The 23,115-nt window shown below is 42.5% G+C and overlaps 2 protein-coding genes and 1 long non-coding RNA gene across 6 annotated transcripts in view; 1 reads left to right on the forward strand and 2 right to left on the reverse strand.

The window, feature by feature from the left end:
- Window positions 1–793: 793 nt before the first annotated feature.
- On the reverse strand, window positions 794–16,457 carry cluha (clustered mitochondria (cluA/CLU1) homolog a). 4 transcript variants are annotated; one of them, XM_019885843.1, is made up of 27 exons: window positions 16,126–16,457; window positions 11,644–11,822; window positions 11,394–11,565; window positions 11,024–11,167; window positions 10,784–10,911; window positions 10,487–10,641; window positions 9,566–9,691; window positions 9,280–9,427; window positions 8,618–8,710; window positions 8,023–8,457; window positions 7,619–7,878; window positions 7,178–7,545; window positions 6,567–6,668; window positions 6,215–6,315; window positions 5,961–6,113; window positions 5,386–5,448; window positions 5,041–5,285; window positions 4,881–4,965; window positions 4,651–4,804; window positions 4,119–4,258; window positions 3,697–3,777; window positions 3,479–3,604; window positions 3,189–3,310; window positions 3,012–3,105; window positions 2,800–2,934; window positions 2,646–2,719; window positions 794–2,261 (listed from the first exon to the last, which is right to left on the reverse strand). In XM_019885843.1, the coding sequence occupies exons 1-27, from the start codon at window positions 16,262–16,264 to the stop codon at window positions 2,117–2,119; spliced, it is 4,167 nt and encodes a 1,388-aa protein (XP_019741402.1). In that variant the 5' UTR covers window positions 16,265–16,457; the 3' UTR covers window positions 794–2,116. The 4 variants fall into 4 exon arrangements, with proteins under 4 accessions (XP_019741402.1, XP_019741403.1, XP_019741401.1 ...); XM_019885844.1 differs by having other exon boundaries at window positions 7,265–7,545; window positions 16,117–16,457; XM_019885842.1 differs by having other exon boundaries at window positions 16,117–16,457.
- Window positions 16,458–20,464: 4,007 nt separating this feature from the next.
- Window positions 20,465–23,115, reverse strand: part of ccdc92ba (coiled-coil domain containing 92Ba) — a 6,967-nt gene continuing 4,316 nt past the window's right edge. Inside the window, exon 3 of the mRNA XM_019885850.1 lies at window positions 20,465–21,430. Coding sequence (XP_019741409.1) covers window positions 20,724–21,430 — 707 coding nt within the window. The 3' untranslated portion in view covers window positions 20,465–20,723. The remainder of the gene's footprint in view (window positions 21,431–23,115) is intronic.
- Window positions 21,748–23,115, forward strand: part of LOC109525408 (uncharacterized) — a 5,413-nt gene continuing 4,045 nt past the window's right edge. The window contains exon 1 of the long non-coding RNA XR_002170144.1: window positions 21,748–23,012. This is a non-coding gene — a long non-coding RNA (uncharacterized LOC109525408). The remainder of the gene's footprint in view (window positions 23,013–23,115) is intronic.

Below are 23,115 nucleotides of genomic sequence, written 5' to 3' on the forward strand. Positions count from 1 at the left end.
TATTAGCTGTTCGTGTTTTGTACTGTACGGAGGTCTATTTACGTATAGAACTTTATGGCATTCATAATTGTACAGTTTTTTTAGATGTAGGACAGCCTACATTTCACGGAAATATTAATCTAGTGGCATATGACTAAATGGTGAATGGACTGTCACTTGTATAGCGCTTTTTACTTTGGGTACTCAAAGAGCTTTACACTGTTACCTCATTCACCTACTGATGACGCAGCAACTGGAGTTTCAGTATCTTGCTCAAGGACACCTCGACATGGTCGCCTCAGTGAGGAGACACTGCTCAATACAGCTGGTTTCTACTTTTTTATTTAATCAGTTACTTTTCAACAGAAGCTGCTGCTTGTTCACACCTCACAGTGAAACAATTCTCAGTTATGTATAAAAGTAGGATGGCCATAACAAACGAACATATAATATGGACAATTTTCACACGTTATCAGAAGCTGACGACAACATTCTGCAGGACAAATGGATCAAAGTGTCATTCAATTCCTTGTTATTCAAAGTGCTTGCGTGCCCCCTTATGGACATTTATTGGTAATGATCGAGGGGCACTGGTCAAGATAGTATACTGTACTTGAAAACAGGCCAATTAAGATACAGAAAGCAAGTGAATCAGACGAAGCCATAGTTAAGACACATAAATCGCCTTTATAAACAAAGTTTTCACCTGCCCGCACTTTTGACTCATGATAGCAATGAATGACTTTTGAGTGTGAGCGGCTCATCTTGTTTCCTTTTAAAGTATTTGAGTGACTCCATCTTCCTTTTGCATTCCTAAATATTGCCAGCACCATCTCTATATTGCTTTAATCACAAACATTTATACACGGCAGAAGAGTTACATTGCATGTATACAAGCTCAAACGGTCAGTCTTGTTTTTTTCTTTTGGTACATCTCAATCAAGACAGCCCTTCCTTTTGTCCATTTCATTGGTGTTGAAAATGTGCGGTAATATTCCTGCGTAGGGTTCTCTGGGCTGCATAAATGTGAAAACATGACAATCCAATATTGGGAAGAACAAATAAACGGAAAACCAGGATCAGTCACTGCAACCAATGAGGAGCACCTCTCCAATAATGAGAAGAAGTTAATTCTTGTCACCTATGCATTTAGAAAAATAAAACATTTGGAAAACAAATGTTCATGTCACACCACTCGTTAGCCATCCTGTTGGATTACACAGAGACTCAAAGTCACACATACAAATTTACATGCACAGCCTTATCAATGTGTAAAAATAGATTGAACACAGTTAGTACATGGAGGAAATTGCTTTCAAGAGGACGGTTTATGGATCTTTTTCATCAAGCAAAAACGTGTTTAAATCTGATATAGATTTACACATTTTTTCATTCTATACATTTTCTATAAAACAGTTATGGCTTAAATTAACAGCTCTAAAATGTCATCAACGTTCCTGTACATATTCACCGACAGAAAAAAAAAAATCCAGCACAGGTTTGCTTGCAAGACTCGGCAGGCAGCACAAATGATTAAATTTAATTAACTAACGTTCAACAGTGTGGGAAATGAGCAGTACATTCTTACAAATACAAGGCCCACTGTTTTATTAATCTTATTAAATTCGATTTTAGTGCACAGGAGAAGGTAGCCTTACTCAGCTAGGCTCCATGCCCTTGGCTCTTCAAGGCTCCTTTAGGAAAGAACATATGGTCATGGGCTAGCTGGGCCTGAGAGCACAAAAGGTAAGGCTCTGGTACAAAACGCCACCCTGGGTCTTGAGTCCAAAACTAGGATCTCTTGCGCCAATGCAACCAGAATACTTACCACCTCCTGGCAGGATTTCCTAACACTGCATGTTTCATAAATTGGATGTTTGTACTTGTTTTTCCTCTATCACATCCTACCTTGTAGGGATTACCTGCTCAGTTTTCCTTTGTTATACACATCACACAGTGTGTTCTCTGGACATTTGACCCATACTGTATTTCCGTTTACAGTATTATAATAAATTTTCTATTTTAATTCCGATATAACCTGCTCAGTTCCTGGGTCGGCGGGCATAATGACAAGACTGTTGCGGCACGGTCTTCACCCTTCGTAACGGAAAAGATTACTGTTGAACACATTGGGACGTTAATCAACAGGAATTTTGTCCACTAGTTCCAGTGGGCCATCTTCCAACGGCTGCTCACTCTTCTCCAGCAGCTCATTCTTCTCTGACTCCTGCAGCTGCTGTCGTCGCTGCACCTCAGCTTTCAGGTTCTCCAGATCTTTTTGGCTGAAAGGCACAATCAGCAATGAAGTGATTACACGCAATGAAGCAGTATGAGCTGCAGCCTCTATCCATTACAAACGCAATCCATTGTGGGATGCTACTCAAAATCAATTTATTCAAATTTACAAAATTTTTCACACAGTAAATATTGTAAGTTGATTTTGATAGGTTACATCTTTAACTCGACAGATCATAGTTTCAATACCATTTTCATTTTATTTAAAATTTGATTTATTTAAAAAAAAAAAATTACCAACTGTTTGGTGCAGAATTACATTTGTGGAAGATCATTTTGGATGACTACCACGGTGATCCTCCAGTTGTGTGACTCATTTACCAGTAAGAAGCTATTTCAAAATGACCAAGCATACATTGTCGTACATATACCTTAGAGGGATAAAAATGATGCCATTGATGATGTTGAGTTGTTCCAGGATGTTGGCCATGCTGGGAGCAGTGAACTGATCAACAAGGCACAAATATAAGCATTGTTTAATAATTGTTGTCAATTAAACAAACACGGACAATTCCGGTCAGTCACCTTGAGGGGCATGATGCTGGCACTGGAGCCATTTTTATAGATTTCGTTCATTGTTCTCTGCAGAGCCACGGCCTGTTGAGTGAGAGACTTCAAGTACTCCGAGCTTTCCTTGGTTTTCTCATGAGCCTCGCCCATCTGAGAACAATAACACACATTTCAGATGAGGCCATCCAGATGAGGAAAACTATAGGAGGAGAAGAGATCTCTGGTACCTGGTTCTTGTAAATAGTGTAGCCTTCCTTTTCATGCTGTAGCGCCGAGCGGAACTCTGCTTTGCTTTCGTAAACCCTAGCGATGAGGTGATGGCTGGGAAGAAAAATATCACAGATTATCTTACCACTGAATGTGAAAGCATATGGATGTGGATAAGTGCTGTATTCATTCCCCACCTGAGCGCTACTTTGAGTGACCGTGGTCCATGGTACTTTGAGTTGATGGCCAGAGCATTCTCCACGAATCTCAGAGATAAATCGTACTCCATCACGCTGTGCAGTACCAAGCCAATGTTACTCTGAAAACAAGAATTACAGTTGTATTACTTGCCCGTTACTATCTGATGACAGCTTGAACCAAACCAAATAAAAAATTAAATGCATGGTAACATAAAAACAGAACCTCCTCAGCAGAATTTTCAAGATAAAGAGGTAGAGTGGTTTTGTCACATTCAGTTAGAACTTACATCTAGTAGTGCCATCTCCGGGTGGTCTTCACCGCACACCAACAACAGGAGGTAACGAGCTCTGTAAAGCAGCTTTAATGCCGTGGACAGCTGCCCGTTTGCAAAGCAATACAGAGCCAAGTGCATCTGGAGAGCAAAGAAAGAAAGCAATATATATGTATATTAAAAAAATCATTTGGCACAATCAACAACTGTGGACAACAGACCAGACAGCTTACATATTCTTGAATTGTGTTGGGGTGCTCGATACCAAGAACTCTTTCACTCATCAGAACAGCCTTTTGCTGGTTGCTGAGTGCCTGCAGGCAAGTAGGAGATAGTCATTTGGGAAGTGAAATCAATAGTAAACAAAAGTGAAGATGGTTGCTGTGTCCCAATTCGGGTACGACACCCCTTAGAAGCTGCAGCTGAAAGCCCATTACATCACAACACAGCCTCGAATCAACTACTCTTTTTAAAGCAGCTCACAAACAGAGCTTTCTTTCTGTATCGTCTCATTCAAATTTCTTTTAAAATATGTGACACAAGTCATACGCCAACATGTAGTTATCTAGCATCGCCAAAATTAGCATCGCCTCCTAAGACACCCGGAATTGGCACACAGCTGTTTCATTTCATTCATTTAATTTCCGGTGTGTACTTCGGCGTGGTCTCCCATGATGTAATTAAGGCGAGCCAATAGGCGCAGGCAGGCACAGATCTCCACATGCATAGCTCCATATACGTTGTTGAAGAGGTTGAGGGCCTCATTGATCAGCTCACATCCTTCCTTCAAAAATCCTAGGAATCAAATGAGGGAGTTTTGAATCAAAACAGAAATACATATCTGCAGACAACCGCAATGCACCCAATTGGTTATCCTAAAAATCATTTAAAATACAGTGTGTCCCTTGATGTATATAATATCTACCATGTAAAGTACTTAAACAAAACAGGTTATTATATTAACAAGAATGTGTTTATACAATTTAATGTATGGGGGGGATCAGCTCATCAGCAAGCTCTGTAGCAGCCTGATAGTGATCTTGATCATTTGAATCAGGGTGTTGCATCAGGGAGACATGGAAAACATGCAGTACACCGGCCCTCGAGGACCGAAGTTTGACACCTGTGCCGTATATTAACGAGTCATGGTGTAAAGCGGGCCCAGGTAGTGAATTCGTGAGCCTTACCTTGCTGCACCTTGGCCTGGCCACTCTGGAAGAAGTGGAAGGCATCTGAGGCTTTGGGGTTGACGTGTTTTACCACGGGGAAAATGTTAAGTATGTCCTCCTCTGTAAAGGTAGGCTTGTGGCGGCTGTCGAAATTATACTCCTTTATCACAATCTGGAGAGCAGATGAAAACATTAAAAAGCTATGACAAGGTGATAGTAATTTTTTGAAAAAAAAAAGTAAAACCTACTTGGATGCCTGTTTTGACTGATATTTCTCTGAGTAAAGTGATTTTCTGAACGCCGTATTTCTCCACCACCTGGTCCACATTTTCACTGTGGAAGGAGGGAGGTGATAGACTCAATCATAATGTACCAGCTCAAGGAAAACACAGGCAAATGAGTTGTTACCATTGGATGATGAAGTGATAGTAGCTCCGGGCTTCAGAAGCAATGTTCTTCCACAACTCGCTGGGCGTTAGGCTGGCCCATGCTGTGTTGTCACCACTTCCAGGAACCTTGTTGCGACGCTTTCGGCTTTTGCGGCGGGACACAAGCTCGTCAGCTAGCAGGTGCCCAACAGCATCCGGGAAGGAACTCAGGAAGCAGTTTAGGAAATGGCTTACAGCAGCAGAGAGAGCTGACAGCTCCACACCCTTTGTGAGGTTTTTTTTTTTTTTAAATAAAAAAACAAAAAAAGTTTTAGTCAAAATACAAATATGCAAATCTTTGAAAACTACATAAAATGTTATCTACCTGCAGGTATGTCTTGAAGATATGTTTTGCACATCTGGTGATCAATTCAATGATTCCTATTCTCTAAAGAGGCAAAGAAAAAAAATGTTTAAAATGGCGAAAATCAAATTCAGTCACAGTGAATGTGAAACAAACATTTTCACACACATTTATGCAAATAAACATGTATCATAACCAGTGTTGTCACTGGAAAACTTAAGTTACTTCACAGAGTACTTCATTTTAAAAGTAAATTACAAGTTACATTCAGCAGTTGCGCCCCCCCCGACCCCTTGACCCAAAAATGAAACACGATTTTGTGAATACTTAATTGGAACTGCATTTTTGACAGTAACGTTTAAGTAATAGCTTTTATTAAAAATAAAAGCGGATTTCTTAAAATTCACAAATAATTGTTTCTTTTAGAAATAGATTCATTTCTGGATTTCACAAAAAAAGTGGCCGATTATTTTTAGTAAAAAAAAACAAGTATTTCTCGACTTCACTTTTTTTCCCTTACACTCGTCATGATATAACATATGGTTATTCGTATGTCAATCCAAAATATTTCACAGTCCTATAAACATTCGACCTACATAGAAATGTTCCAGCTGGGCTTTGGCAGGAGTCTTGTCCACAAACTCCAGTACGGTGCCCAAGTAGCGTACATTGATGCCTCGCTGGTGCAAGGCCTCTGTCAGAGTGGCTCCATCCATGGGCAGAGCGCTTTGGTCCAAACAGTCTTTAACCTAGTGAGAACATAACCACTCTAAATTCAGACGCACAGCCTGCAACTTGACCTCAGAAAGAAATGCAAACAGAGGCAGAGACGACAGTACACATCACTGACCAGTGAAGGAATCTGGCAGGAAACGAGAAAGGCGGCAGAATCTTTGAGTAACTGCTTTTGCTTCTGGATGTCATCTGCGCTGTCGTCTGGGAAGCGTACTCCTGGTTCAATAACACACACTTATTATTGACAATTCAAGCCACGGAGGGTAAAACGGATAGCCTCATGACAGCTGTTGTACAAAACCTTGAGGAAACAAGCCGAAGAGCTACAACGCAGCATGCATATACACACACATGTATACGCACAAACGCACGCACATACATACATACATACATACTAGAGCATTTTATTTCCCATATACTTTATATTCCCCAACTGCTGAAAAATTAAACATATTGTCCGATCTTACCTGGAGAGAAGATGTCAGGGTTGAAGCGGATGTCGAAAGACGTATTGCTGATGGAGCCGACTGCCTTGCAGGCATTAAGGACAACCTCACGGTTTTTTTGGTCTGTTTGAAAAGGACAGACCCATGAGAAAGAGGGCGAGTAAAAATATTGAGCAATGAATATTGAAACGTCAATTTGGGAATATTTTGTCAATCAGTATCTACAGAATACACAACATGCAAAAAGCACTACAGTGTATCAGTGCAAACCCAACACCACTGAGAAAAACGTGTCAACATGCACATCATACAGGGCCAAGCGAACAAATCAACCATTCAACTGTCAATCTCAAACAGATTTTGATGGACAGTACACAGTATGATTGTTTTTTTTTTCTTGTTTTTTTTTGTTAATTCATTCAGCAGGCTGGACCATTGATGTGGGTTGGGGGCATTAATTAACATTTTTTCCCCATGCAGGTTGAGGACTGAGCAGACACAGCTAGCCAGGTGGATTGAAGCCACTTGAAAATTGGATGTTGTTTCCAATACTCTAACACCTAAACTACTTCTCTCTTTGCGACTATCCACCAGAGTAGCTGTCTCAGCCTTTAACGTTTTTTTGGACGTACCAATACCAGATCCATCTTCGGCAACTAAGGTCTCCGCCAGCTCTTTGGCCTGAGCTAATCCTGGAATACTTTCCTCAAGCTCCTTACCCTCCAGTGGGCTCTTGCACTCCCCATTCTGTGTGGCTGTGGGCTCCATAGGCCCATTGGTGGCAGCCTTTGAGGGTGTTTCCTCCCCGCTGTCCATTTGGACCGGGCCATCTGTCGAGACCAGCGTGCCTGAATCTGAAGCAGTGGTTTGCGTTGCATCAGCACTGGCCTCTGTTTCGGACGTTTGAGTGATGGCTGCAAGTTTTTCGTTCCTGCTGGCATCCTTGTTCGCTTTCTGCTGCATGAGTTGGAGTGCAGCCATCTTCATAAACAAAAGATACCTAAAAAGGGACAAAATCCACTATTACACTCTTGGTGTATTACAAAACAGCAGAGCTGCGGACAAACACTAACCTGTGCTCAACAAAGGCCTCAATGAGTTCTTGGCGAAGGCAGGCGAGGCGGTGACGGTGCTGGCGGGGGAAACCCTGACGCTGACATTCTGGAGCTAACTCCTCTCCATCCACAGGAAGGAAGTTGAGGTCAGGTGGGAAAGTGCGAAGAAGGTCCAGAATATAGTGACGGCCATCATTTCCAATGATGCCTTTACATTCGACCGATGAGCAAAGCTCCACTGCCTCGTTCTTCTCGTTGAGCACATTGTACCTCTGGACCTTTGATGAAGAGTCAGAACAGGTCATTATTAAAATATCAGTACTACAAGTAACTGGAGGAGGAACATCTTTCAAGTGGATTGATAGTGTCTATTAGAGCGGCAGCCACTTTTGAGGAAACACAACAGTGGTTCTGGTACTGACTTTGAGGGGCCTGCTGGTCTTCGCCAGAAGCTCCAGGTATTTGCTGTGGGACACAACTGTCTTTCCAAAGTCGATGGAGCCATAGATGACACTCTGCTCCTGCTCACGCTCCAGGATGCCAGGGATGATTGACTGGGCGGTGACACGGTAGCCTCTGTAGTCCACCACCACTGTGCCCAGTGTGTATAGTCCTTCCACATCCACTGCACCGTACGCTCTCACGCCATTCAAGTCATTGGTGGGTGCGGCGTGGGCGGCAGCGTCCCCACCCAGCTCGCGATAATGGTCCCTCACATCAAAGCCCGGGCTGAAGAAAATGTTGTTCCAGATGAACATCTGCATGTGCGTTTCATCACCGGGGTTAATGGCCATTACGTTTCCGTCGATGACTGCCATAGCGCCGCGTGTGGCTGCTGCTGCAAAGTCACTGTGGACCTGCAAAGAGAATAAACGTGAAAAATATTTTACACAAGCTGTTTGATAAAGTGTCCACACAGCAGTGGTAGTTTTCTTTCCAATTATCGTGACACTACCTGTACCTGTATGGTCTCATTGATATATATATTTTTTAAATACAGAGAAGACAAAGAAGCACCTTGAAAATAGCTCGCTCCCTAAGCAGGCGATCAGGCAGGTTCTTCCGAGGAAGCTCTCTTGTCGTCTGCAGCTCCTCATTCCAATCTCTAGTCTGAAGATAAGCATAACCACATTGTTAAATGAATACAAATCTCAGCTGCAATCAAAATGGTCTATTAACCATCCATCCATCCATCCATCCATCCATCCATTTACTACCACTTATAGGGCTGCGAAATGAGGAAGAGAAAATCCGAGAAAAGTTAAGGGCGGGCGTACCCTCACCTATAGTCACGACCCATAACTCGTGACTATAGGTGAGGGTACGAACGTAGATGGATCGGTAAATTGAGAGCTTCGCCTTTTGGCTCAGCTCCTTCTTCATCACGATAAACGAATACAAAGTCCATATCACAGCAGACCCTGCACCGATCCACCTGTCGATCTCCCGCTTCCCTCCTGCCCCACTCGTGAACAAGATCCAAAGATACTTAAACTCCTCCACTTGGGGCAAGATCTCTTCCCATACCTGAATTTTTGCCTCAGTGACCGTTGACGCTGATGACAGTTGGCTATCTATGAAAATTTGTTGCAGTACCCTGCACTCTGTGCAACAGCTCCATCGTATTTTGTCACGCAGTAAGCAGGGGGCCTAATGTTGTGAGAAACCGGTTGCCATACCTGTCCTGGTATGTGCTCTTCATAACCCAAGCGGGAGGTGTAGGCGTCCTCGGCTCGAACACAGTCCATGGAATGGTCGACCTGTGGTGATGTCCAGCTGTAGACCTGGAAAGGCGTGGCTATTCGCTCAAACGGATGCCTCTGGACCCTGCAGCCCCACCGGGAAAATAATCACTTGTACGATGGGGAGTTTGCTCATGCCAATCCAAAAAGTATTTCGAGTGTTGGTGTCAACCAATATGTGCCCTGGCACCAGATAAGATGCAGAGAAAGGAGACATTTTCACCTTTTCTTTTGCAGGGCAGTGAAGTTCTTCTTGAAGGCAGGGCTGATCTGGCTCAGTAGTTCCACCAGAGAATGGCTCAAGAAACTCGGGTTAGCTGGTTTGGGATTGAAGGTGTAGGTAGTCGACCTGAACAACACAGACAAAAACACAAACAACTTAACTAGTGTAAAGTGATTTTGTTTGTTGAAAGACTGAGGTGACTGTTCTGGGCAGCACAGATTCTGACCTACATACTACTGCCAAATGGAATTCAAGTCTACCTAATTGATATGACTGAGCTGTTTTGGCCTCAAAAATTAGGAGAATGACACAGCAAAATAGACGAAGTTGCATGCTTTTGAATCACTACTTCCAACATAGTCCCTCTTGTTGAGTAAAACCTGAGAAAGACACTCACTAGTCACTCATGCAATCTAATGATGTGTATTGATATTTTACAAGAGGTGTATAGAGATTTTTATTTTGTATTTTAAGTGTGTCGTGAGTTGTCCATTATGTATTGATAAGGGGTTGATATTATATGTTTTTTCTTTTTCACACCTTCCTGCCCCTTGCATTTATTTTTCTTTAAATAAAGGGAAAAAAATGAATGAAATGTTTACCATTTCTTTTCAGCTGAATGAGACGAATACTGTAATGGTTAAATATTACAAATAACTCTCTATATGATTCAGGCCAGTTGGGCACCAGAAGCAACATAAACAATGTTCACTTAATCCCACCAAGTCTTTAATGAAATATCATTAATTCATAATGGTGTATCTGATGTTGTGACTGGTGAGTAAATACTTTCACATTTAAAATGAGGAAAACTAATGGTGAAGTTTCTATCGGAAGAACATACTTGACTGTTAACTGCAACAATAGCTCCACTTGAGCCGTTAAACATTAGATTACAATAAATTGGAGAAGTAGACTAACTGGTTGAGGTAGAAGCCACGTGTTGAGGCCGTGACACTGACGTGGCGCTCTTCTACTGTCACAATGTACAGGTACATGAGGTCACCATGCATCTTCCTGTTACCGGGGGGAGGGTTCCAGCCACTCATGGTCAGGACCTTCAGGCACTGCATAGGCTGTTGAGACAGACATGCAGGTCCACATTCCATTGGACTGCTACAATTGGTATCGCAATTAAAAAAGGCGCTCAAAACACTCACAGCGCTCTTGAAAACCAACAATACCGACCTAAACTGCATCGTGAAAAGGGGGTTTTACCTTCCAGTCCTTGTTCTGTGGCTGAAGGGGTATCAGCGGACGCTCTTTACTGCCAGGGAGAATGTGCTCTGGGGGGGTGCAGTCAATCTGCTCCAACTCGCTGCCCTTTTTCTTCCGCTTCCCACTATCTGCAGTCAAAACACAAACCTCATTTCCACCGCAAGTTGTCGTCATTGTGCATGATCTGACAAAGGTGCGGTGTCTCCAACATCAGAGGATGCTGCAGCAATCTCAAGGTACCTCCAAGGTCTCCATCCGTGAAAATACTTAGGAAGGAAAGAGAGTTGCAGTCCACTCCATTGTAAGCATCTGATGGGTCCAGGCTCTTCAAAAGGTCTCTGATATGACGCACGTGGATCCGGGCTTCACGCACAGTGTATGGCTCTAGACAAGCGCAAACAAAAGCACTTTCAAAAACAAGTGTGTATCTTCAGAATGTGTAAAATTTGGCATGGATGAGGTTGTCTGTGCTCTATTAATGTTACTCAGCAGAATTTTGTTGGTCAATCGTTAACATTTGGACTTCTCTGTCACCTCCCGTGTAACAAATGACTGTATTTATGCACCTGTACAGGGTGAAACAGTCACTGCAGATGCAGAACACACCAACCTTCCACCACTTTGAGCAGTGAGCCTTCCTGTAGGCCTTCAATGGACTTCAGTTCAGAAAAGTTGGCCAGCACATTTCCGTCTAGCTGCAGCGAAAAACAGGTGCGGTGGCAGGTGTCCTCTCTGTCTATCAACACCTGATGGATCTCCTGCACCATCTCCTGAGGAGACACCTGAGAACGAAGAATAAGAGGGAGGCGATAAGAGAGAAGTACAACATTGGTGTGCTTTTAATTATTTTTTTTCTGTACCTGAAGATCAAAAGCCTCGGCTCCGGGCGCCTGGATCTTTACGGTGAAACCCGTGTCCTGGATGACAATCACCTCCTGCTCGTTGGAGTCGTCGCCTCCATTAATGTCACTGTGCCTGTCCTTTGATTCCAACTCATCTATGTGATCATTTGCCCCTCCACCATTCACCATGACTGTGTCTGCAGAGAAACGCAAACACAAATCTCACTCATTTGGTTTCCGAGGAGCACAAGCAAAATTCTGTCACGCTGCAACAATACCGGCGGCACAATATTCAACTGGTTAGCACGTCTGTTTCACAGTGCAGTGCAGCGGTGCAGGGTTCGATTCCGGCTCCGGCCTTCCTGTGTGGAGTTTGCATGTTCTCCCCATCCATGTGTGGGTTTTCTCAGGGTTCTCCAGTTTCCTCCCACGTTCCAAAAACATGCATGGTAGGTCAATGGAACACTCTACTGTCCCTAGGTGTGATTGTGAGTACAAATGGTTGCTCGTCTACTGTATGTGTGCCCTGCGATTGGTCGGCAACTAGGTTAGGGTGTACGCCACCAACTGCCCGATGACAGCTGGGAGAGGCTGCAGCATGGCCGCGAGCCTTGTGAGGATAAGCAGATTCGAAAATGAATGAATGGATGGATGCAACAAAACCTCAAGACAATTGAACCAAATGATTGGCTGATGTGCTGCCAGGAAGTCGCATCAGTAACAAAAACACACACAGTCGGAGGCTGGATGAAAGGTTAACACTAGCTAGCAAATGGTACTATGCAAGTGGATGGATTTAAAATCGGACTAAAAGAAGGCCCTGGGTTCTGCCGTTGGCCAATGTATAGCAAGGGATCCTGAAGGTTAAAGTAAGTTATTTTCAACTAAAAAGGAAAACCGTTCCTGAAATTGACACAGTTGCATTAGCGCATCAGTGTAAAATCTGATATGTTTTGAAACAAATAAATATGAGGGGTGCTTTGGTCAACATACAGTCTGGTGTCGACAAAATACTATATAGGTGAACTCCATCTACCAGATAACATTTTGATCAAATTGGATTTTTCATTTTGTTGGACAATGACATGTTTTTCGGCAACAATGCAATTAGTAACCCATTCAGGTTGATTCTGATTAAACAATAAATAGCGACAACGAATTTTTGGTATGAGTCTGAGCTCTACGAAACACATTATCTAAATTTGCAAACATCTCCTGCCAATACACGCATCATTATTATCTCCAGGAGTTAATATCAGTGACATACAAAGGAAAGGGTATGGAAATTGAGCGGTAGGACTGAGTACTATTCGGTGGGATTCATGCATTAGGGATTCAGCTGCTGTCAGTGTGTGTATCTGTGAGTGTGCACGCACGCGCACACACATGTGCGTCCTTGCTCACCGTCAAGGGTAACACGGCGTCAGGGTTGCTAAAATAGGGGGTGGAGCTTCATAAACTAGACCCTGACTGGCACTAGCAACAACTGAAGGAGGGAGGCTGCAGTCATTGGACAGAGCAGCCTAGCTCTGAATACCAAAAAACAGTTTCACGCCAAACTATGCTGCCGAGCCTCTCTTCCTCTGATGCCAGATCCATAACACACCAAATGGGCGATCTGGAAAAACAACTGGCAGGAAATTGCTATGTTTGGGACTGTTGCATTTTATTTTTATAAATTACAGAAACCTGGCTACACACTCAAAGTGCACACACTTCAGTGCAATGAGGAACAATGGTAGTGGCAGAAAGTGAAGTTTCATTACCAGATAATTATGTCCAATAATTTGCAGACAACCACTTTGTGGCACACTCATGACTCTAGTGAAGAAAAGTGGTTCCGAAAATAGACGGATGGATAAATACTATGCCACTGTATTGTGTCCTGCTGTCATAATAGTAATTAACTCTTGTTGAACTATAAATGGCCACGTCCCATGGCTTGTTGAAATGTAGCTATGGGTGAGTGATATTTTTTTATCATTTGTTTTTATTTTGGACCTTGATATTTTCTTTACTTGAAAATGGCGATGAGAACTAAAATGTTTGAGGTCCATCTACCGTACCTACCCAGCGAAAAATATACATTTGATGATGACAATAAACTGTTGAATTTCAGGTGATGAATAAAAATATCCTCCAAAGCCAATGAGACACACCATCTATTAAACTGGAGGCTACTACCTGAGGAGCTAAGTCATTGCAACACGAAACTTGTTTGTCAAACGATTACTGAACAGTTCAAAGCAGTGAAGCGTATCACAGCTGAAAGCACAAAAATCAAATATGTGTCCTATTCCAGGGATAAGTAGGGGGGCCAAGGCAAAGGGATAAATTGAACATTAATCTGACAGAGAAGCAGACAAGTCGCAACAACAAGACTATACAAGTGCTGAGCTCTACAATGACCCATTTCCGAAATGCACAACCAACCAGTCTGAGATAAATGGCAAATGTCATTGACTGCATAAATGAGGACCCTGGCAGCTTCCGTGACATCAACCAACAAGAGGACAACCATGAAAAATAACATGCAAGGTTTTATGTGATGTTCACTGCACCCATGACGAAGTCTTCTAACACATTTAATCATTAAGTCTTTCCATCAATGAGGTGGGATTGTGCCTGGGTCAGAGGTCGACATCATTACGGTAAGACAAACAGGAAGCGTAATTATCTTGTCGGATTGGATGTGCTTGTGAGCTGAGGACTAGTGTGAGGGTGTCTGTGAGTCTCGGGATTAACCCAGTCACCCTTCACCCACCGATGCAGCATTAAAGCCACAGACCATCATCCTTGACCAATGTATCATGCTGGTCCCAGAAGTAGGAACACAGTTTTGGTCTTATTCACCCAGCAGGCCTAGGGCATCGGAAGAGCAACAGTTGGACATCAGTCGACCTGAACTGGGATGTTACATTTTAGAGATAATGATAAAATGATGCCCTACATTTGAATTGCAAAACTAGGAAGAGGTATGAACTAGGACCAGAAATGTGGTCTTCTGCTTGTTGATAACCACGGACGTGCCTGTATTAAATCTGTTTAATTACAACGACCACGGGTTATTTCACAGATGGATGAGATCATTTATTGTTCAACTGCTAAAATTGCATTGTCAAAGAGAGCAAGATAATTTCAACACTTAATTTTAACACACACACACAGGGTTGAATATTCGTCGAGAATTGGGGAAAATATTCAATTGACCAAATTGGTACATTTATTGGAGTAATTAAAGATAAAATAATGCCCTCAAGTTGACAGTCGTAACAGAAATGCGGGCGCTCTGCTTTTAGAAAAAAAGACATGCATAACTCTGTTGTGAAAGCGCTATAGACATAAAGCTGTATGTATTGCATTAAATGTGTCTTTAATTACAGTACAGATGCCATGGGTTATTTTTCAGATTGGCACGAGATAACAGCCCTAACTAGAGCAATAATGTGAATATTTAAAATGGTAATGAATACTTCATCACATTCGTAGAGGTGAGACCACTTGATGACGTTTTCCTGTCAAACAAGGGGAGTCAATGTGCCACACGACAACCACGCAGGCTGCGTCGTCTTGCTTGCCAAGTTGTGTAACTTATTTCCCGGCTGACTGCCACCCCCGGTTCGGTGTCAATCTCGAAACATGAACACAGTGCTCCGGGTTCCCCGAGAACGGACCAACTTCGGCACCCAGAGTACTCACCAGTTTGCATGTCTCATTAGAAGCGTAACCTAACTTTCCCCGTGAACGCACCTTCACGACTTTTCCTATGTAACCACCGGCTTCCGCTTCCCGGGCGCGGAGGGACACTCAATTTCATCCTCACCGGTGGGGGAGGAAGAGAGGTTGGGAACGTGTTTCGACAGGCTCACGGGTGCTTCGCTGGCTTAACAACGATTCGTCTTAGACAAAATATTGACTACAATGAATGTGAAGTCTGAGATAAGTTCGTGACGAGTGGGACAGAAATTTAAGGGATGTGTTTTTTTTATCAGACCCCCGTGTTCATGCCGAAAGTGTGCGACGCCATTGAAGGTGACCTTCAGTAACCATGTACGTCACGGCGAGTTTGCGCAAAACGAGTCCAACTTCAGATAGTTTGCCTTTCCAGTTCTCAAACTTAAACTGGCGATTTTCGGTTATTGCGTGTGCCGAGAAGCTATGTAACAAATGTTCCGCTAGCATGGCTAAAGCACTTGACAGTGGGGCAACTGTTATGTTAGCCTGTCAGCTAAACTGTTTGGGTGAGTTACATGTGCATCGGCATCCATCGTCACGCACTCGTCGCAATTGCCGACTTGTGAAAACCGGACGATTTTGTATTTTGCTAAGAAGCTATAGAAACATTGCGACGATACCGTTGGCATGTACTCCAGGTGCAGCACTCATCATATAACACTAAGCAAAGAAGGTAGAGGTGAAGTGAGACAGGGACATTTGGCCAAATTTGAACGCGACAATCCTACTCTTTACGCATGTAAGAAACAGACATACTTTGCTCACCACAGCCTCGCGAATCTTTCAAATGCGCCCTGCTGCTCTCGTGGGCGTCCTGAGCTCCATGCCCGGCTTCCGACACAGCAACATCAGCCGGACGGCAGCCGGGCTCAGAAGCCTGGGTGTCGTCCGTCTTGCTCACCATGGTCACAAAGACAAACGGCAGACGTGACAGTGTTGGAAAAGAGCTATTTGCAAGTCGTCTTGGTATGTTTAGGACCGGTTGGCAAGGGACAGGCTTACAATAACGCGTACGCTTAGGAAGGACAACGCTGTATGTATCACACGTGCTTCTCTCTTCTCCTCCTCTTGACCTCTTTGCCTTTGCCACGTTGGCCCCGCCCACTGACTGAGGATACTACGGAAAGTCACACGCGACAAATGTCATTACTAAAAAAATGCTGTTGAGTCATGATGTATGTAATACAGTACTGTATTGTACTGCATTAGTGTTTCCTACACTTTATCCAGTCGAGGCACAATTTTGAAATTATGATAATCTCACCTCGATTTTTTTCCCAATTACTTACTCAAAGTGAATTTGCGCCTGCTTTGCTGAAATATGTTACAGGTGCATGAATGTTAACAGATGTAATCAGAGTGACCAAACGTCCTCTTTTTTAAACCCTGTCCAGGCGTTCGGGAGAGTTTTATAAATGCATAAAAATGTCCGTCTTTGATCGGTTGTCCTGGGACCAAAAGCACGTGTTTAATCTTCCTGACTTTTTTTTTAATTAGAGGCGCAGTACTCCGTTATCGGCGTGTGTGAGGTGGATACTGTACTGAAGTGATGGTTTTTCCTTTGTTAAATTGTGAGACTACTGTTTTATTATTTAAGCGGCTCCGATAATAGATTGTTTTATTTTCTATAGCAGGCACAACATGCTGAAAAAATATCGTCATTGTAATAATGGCACATGCAGTGCAGAACGTAAAATATGTCATTTCGGTGTCCGACTGTCCTCTTTTTTTTAAATCAAAATACTGTATGGTCACCCTACTGTATGGGTTAACTGCACGTTCTGCCATCTGGTAGAAGATCATTTAATTGTTCTACCTGTCATAATACGTCGCAGATGAACAAAGATCATAATGCTATATTATTTGCAGTGAATACAATATTTTTCGGACCAGTTAAGTGAGACGGTGGTTGGGTGTCACTAGTGAACGTAACAGATCGTACAAAATGGGTGTAAAGAAGACTACAAAACTCAATCACCATATGAACTTTGACCACTTTGACCTAAATACTGTATAATCAGTTCTTGACAATCTCATTGTGGAGTCAGACAATGAAGGATATCATTTGCGCTGACATCACATGCATGCATATTGTAGAATATGCCAAGTATAAAGTATATCTTACAGCTGCTACTATTCCATTCATTTCGCAAGTAGCTGAAGTACAGAGATAAAATCTATGAAATACAGTACTGTATTAACTGAAAGTGTGGTTGGTGTCCCGTCTATGAAGAATACACTTGTCGAATGCTTACTTAGGTACTCAGCATAGTATCAGAAGGTCTACCGTTTTACCATATGTGCATATTTGATTATTTATTATATTTCTATTGTATCATTCGATGTCCTACCAAATGAACTGTCTAAGGGTGTGTATTAGAAAGCATTCAACACGAGGAGACTGACAGATCTTGTTTGTTTATTCCAATCATGTTTACAGTGCAGCTTACAGAGTTGATGCAGTTGTCAGCTCACCCCAAGACATGGACCATTTTAGGAGTACCTAACTTCCCCTTTGTCGTTGATGGTGTCAAGCACATATCAACTACTAGCGCGTCACAGCAGAAGCTTCTTGGGGCCACAAAGAGTTGACTGAAACTGTTCTAATAACTCCAAACTGGATAAAAAGATGGAAGACACTTTTTTTTCTGGCTGCGGGACGTGGGAATACATTGCAGCAAATTGAGGATTATTGACTTGAAATAAAAATAACAAAAATATCTCATTATAAGGGCACTCGATTTAAAAGGTAAACTTGCTTTGGCTCATTCCTGTGATCATACTGAAGCACAGATGCAAAACAGGTTTGTTAAAGCTGAATATGTAGAAATCCAGAATGGGACCTATTATACTGTCGTGCTACAACCGGATGGATAAAGTTTTTGATCTACCTGATGTGTCCTTTTTGGATACTGTGTTCTTAACAGTCTTAAATTTGAATCCTTCTGTAAAGCAACATTGTACCAGGAAGTTGTACGAACGACACCCCCTACTACACAGTTATACTATCATGGCTTACGATTTGGGACAATAGTTTTAGCTGGCATACTATCCTGACAATCATGTGGCATAGCAGCATGCCCACATGTTTATTGCTGCCACGATTGCAGCAGCTAATCGGTCCTCACACCTTCAGGTAACTACTACTATTCATCAGTATAACAGAATACGACAAAAGTCAAACAATGAGGGATTACACATGAAACAAAATGGACAACAGTAATGATATATGAACAGATTAAGTCCGCAGAACAGCTGTCACAACCTAAAAACGAGCCATAACTATTGAAATATGGTGGTCGACTGAAGACAAAAACAGAATATTTAAATGCCGATGTCAGTATTTTGGACAAGCCTCACACGTCTCATCACAAGTGAATTAAGTTTCAAAGCAGGACTCGGTCACATTAATTACATTGAGAGAAAGAAAAGTCAAAATATAAACTTCAATATATTGTTTCATACAAAACACATTGTTTGCTGTATGATAAGGCAGCGATTACAACAGAGCTTTGAATGTATCACAGAATAAAGAAATATTGACCAAAAAAACTATTCAGTTTACTTATTGAATTCAGTTCACTCATTCTCATACTTGGGGGTTTCTTCTTACACTTGCATAACTACATACCAATATTCTGTGCAAAGCTCCTGTCTAAACTGACAATCTCCCTGCACATGTTGATATCGCCATAGTATTTAAGAATTAGTACACTTGGAAAATGTTACAACCACACCATCAATTGGAAAAAAAAAGTCCTAACTTAACCAACAGTCACATTCTTGTTGATCCATTTTTCCTGAGATGTAAATAAAAGAAAGTTAGTTGCCAGCTAGTGTTTTTGTTTGGAACACAAAATTCAAGTGCAGTGAGTAATTTGGGCTTGAATAACAATTGAGCAACTGTTTATACAAAGCAACTCATGTATCAAGCACACACAGTTAAAAAAAAAAAAACACTACTTCGCGAAGAATCGTTTAGAAAAACGTTTGGTACTCAATTTTAAAATTGGATATGAAAAGTTACCAATTAAAACAAAAAAGCCATGTCCACTTCAACAAATAGCCTTCAAGTTTCATAAAATGAAAAAAATCTTCCCATCTCACAGATTACACATTTGACTTGTCAAGAGGTAACAACTGTCCACAGCGAGTTTAATTCAGTATTAAGGAGTGGAACATTTGCTGTTAATGTGCATTTGTGTGAGGACCGTAAAAATTGCAGTACCATTCCTCATAGATATTTTGTGACCACGTCCTAATCAAAACCCATAACGTGCTCTACAGATATGGCTCTTGGAACTAAAGACAGTTCAACATTTTTGTTGTCATCCAGTGATATACAGTACTCATACAGACATACACACTCAGATCGTTCCAACCGTGACTGTCGTTTTGAGGTTACACAAACACACAGTGTGGAGTTGATTTATGGTTCACCTTGAAGGGTCACAGTTGGTCACGGCCACATAAAAAAAGCTTGCCTTCCACACAACATGCCTGCCGCAACCTCAGCTGGACTCCAAAAAAAAACGGGATTGCTTTACTATTAAGGCCCCACAGTATACAAGTGACACCCGTGTAAACACATCATTCTAGTTCAAAGATGGACTTGAAGTGACACGTCTTGTAGTCCATAACATTAAAAAGGATATCCGGCAGAGGTGGGCAAACCTCTGATCTCAAGGGCCACAATTGATTTTTAAATCGGACACTTGGCTCAGTTCATTTGGAGATGAGGTCAAAAATGTGTGTGTAAAATTACGATGAAGAAACACATATGTCATCTGTTCATATAGATAAATATATGTTTATATGTTTTATATCTTTTATATGCATGTGTTTATATATATTACAATTTTATTAACTGAATGTTTCAAAAAATGAATAAAAAATATTTTCTATAAATACGTTTCAAATTTCATCATCCATCCATTTTGTAATCCGCTTATCCTCACGAAGGTCGTGCAGGGGCAGGAGCCTATCCCAGCTGTCTTCGCGCAGTAGAGCCGGAATCGAAACCTGCACCTCCGCACTGTGAGGCAGATATTTTAACCAGTCGATCACCATGCTGCCGCATATTTCATCATTTAAAATAAACGAATTAACCAATTATTTAATTCAATGACTAAAAAAATGTAAAAAAAACAAAAAGGAAATACACATTCTTATTAACCAATTTTAGGTAACAAATATGACAAGAGTCTTGATAATTTAAATGCTTGTTGGGCTGGATTAAAAAACATAGTCGGCCATATGTGGCCCCAGAGCCATACTTTGCCCACGGCAGGTCGACGGTGTTATTCCGTCAAGGGGCAGCATAACAGAAGTGTTAACAGAAGCAAAAAAAGATCAGTCCTTTGCTAATCTGCCTGTGCCTCAGCACCAGGGGGCGCTGTGGTTGCAGACACCAGCCTGGCTGCATCTTCTTGAGGGACCACTGGCCCTTGCTGACCCACTTCCTCCTCATCTCTGAGCGGAAGCGATCTGTGTGTTCCCGTTTGCCTGGTGCGTACTCGGAGCCGCCAGGGGTGAAGGAAGAGGGCGGGGTCTGGCATGGCTGCAGGCTCCGCAGGGCCCGTCACTTTCTCGATGGGCACACATTCCCGGGCGCGCTCCATTCGAGAGCAGGCTCTCGCGCTCTTGCGCTTGGGTTTAACCCCAGGAGAAGAGTTGGAGGCTCCTGCGAGCGACTGCTGGGGGGAGATGTGCTCGCTGTCATATTGCGGGGGGCCCTGACGGGAAGCTCTGGTCAGGAGCGCATGCCTCTGCTGCAGCCGCTGATGATGCAGCTTCTGCTTGGCAGCGTGAAGCTGGAAGGAAAGGTACGCCGCCGCCTCGGTTTGTTTCTGAAGCTCGGTGTTTAAGATGGTGGAGCAGTGGCTGCGTCGTTTGAGCTCCTCAAGGAAGTGGCGCTCTTTTTCTTTCAGATTGGCTCGAAGGGCTCCCACCAACGCACCCTTGTGGAGCAGTTCCTTGCGAATTTCTCCAATAGTGCACTCCTGGTCACATAGACGGTCTTCTACACCCCTGCAGCGGGCCTCCAGCAGCTCCTCTTCCTCTTGTATTTCTAACACGGGCAAAGACAAAAGAGTGATGTCAAATGTCTCAAATACTTTACAGCACACTGAGTAGCGAAACGGGTGAAAACGCTAGGATGGCACGGTTGTCGACTGGTTAGCACGTCAGCCTCACAGTGTGAAGGTGCAGGGATCCATTCCGGCTCCGGCATTCCTGTGTGGAGTTCTCATGTTCTCCCCATGGGTTTTCTACGGGTACTCCATTTTCCTCCCACATTTCAAAAGCATTAACGGTAGGGTTAATTGATGACTCTAAATTGTCTGTAAGTGTGAATGGTTGTTCGTCAATGTGTGCCCTGTGACGAGCTGGCAACCAGTTCGGGGTGTACCTGCCTACTGCTCAAAGTCAGCTGGGATAGCCTCCAACACGCTGGCACCCTCGTGAGTAAAAGCGGATTAGAGAGGATTATTTATTTATATTCCCTGGAACAGATTATTACACTTTCATTCCTATCATTGGGAAAGAGTATTTGAGATACAATCATCACTGGGAAAGACTATTTGAGATTGAGTATTTGAGTTATAAGCATGGTTGTAGAATAAATGAAACTCAACACAAGGCACTACCACTGTATGTTGTTGATATATGTGGACAAAAATAAAGTGTGCATTCCCACTCTAAAATGTATGCTTATCTGCGATCAATAACCTTAAAATAAAACATAGTTGGACTCAAGGAATGTGAACTCAAAGTTCATTCGGCTAGTTCTGATACATATTGTCTCAAGAGACATAGTGCCTACAGCGCCCTCTTCACAAGAAATTAAAACGGACAACGGTACATTATTTTCATTGCCGTCAAACTCTCGGAGAGAAAGGAGAAGAGCGGTGCACATAAAAAGCAGAGTTCGAAATGGGCCTCGGGGCTGAGTGAGCAAAGCTGGCCAGAGGAGGAGATTACATCTTTGAGGCCACTGCTGATGTTTCATTACCAGAAATAGGTCAGATTTGATGAAGGGGAGAATCCCAAGGGTAGGGAGAGATTCGGTCATTCCTCAAGGTGAATCTATACATCTATCTATACCGACATTAGACATAAATATAGTGAAACCGCAGACATACTGGAATGAGAAACGATATACTTATACTGGAGCAAATTAGGATATCATTGGAAACCTAAATTTCAGTTGTGCAATTCGAAAAGTGACACTCATATAGCTTCTCTACACATAAGGACAATATTTAAATGATTATATTTTTATGAATTTTGATGAATAAATCTCAAAGCTAGCTTGATGAGGACTTACTTTTGATTTTTAATTTGGACTCAGCTCGCTATCATGATTTAGACAAGCTCACAAAGTGCTATCTGCATTTTCTCATACAGTATATGTATATCTAAGATGTATGTGCATGCCTTGAGATATGAGTTACATTTGGTCCACAATCAAGCCTGCAACTAAAAACACTCAAGACGATGGCTAAAAACAACTTCTAAATTGTGTCACTCGTAATGTAATTTATTGAGATAGTCCTGATATTTTTGGACACAGTTTCTCTCTTTGGTATTCCAGGAAAGCTCATCAGACACTGAATCCCGGGATTGCTGCGGCCCATCATCACCACACCCAGGTTGAGCTCATAATATTGGAGACTTCATAATGTGATCTTCATATCACCCCACACACTCCTTGCCTCCACTCCTGTCTGCCGCCTTCTCGTTTTCCCTTTTATC

This window comes from Hippocampus comes, unplaced genomic scaffold (genome assembly GCF_001891065.2).
Source record: "Hippocampus comes isolate QL1 unplaced genomic scaffold, H_comes_QL1_v1.1 scaffold29, whole genome shotgun sequence".
NCBI lineage: Eukaryota > Metazoa > Chordata > Actinopteri > Syngnathiformes > Syngnathidae > Hippocampus > Hippocampus comes.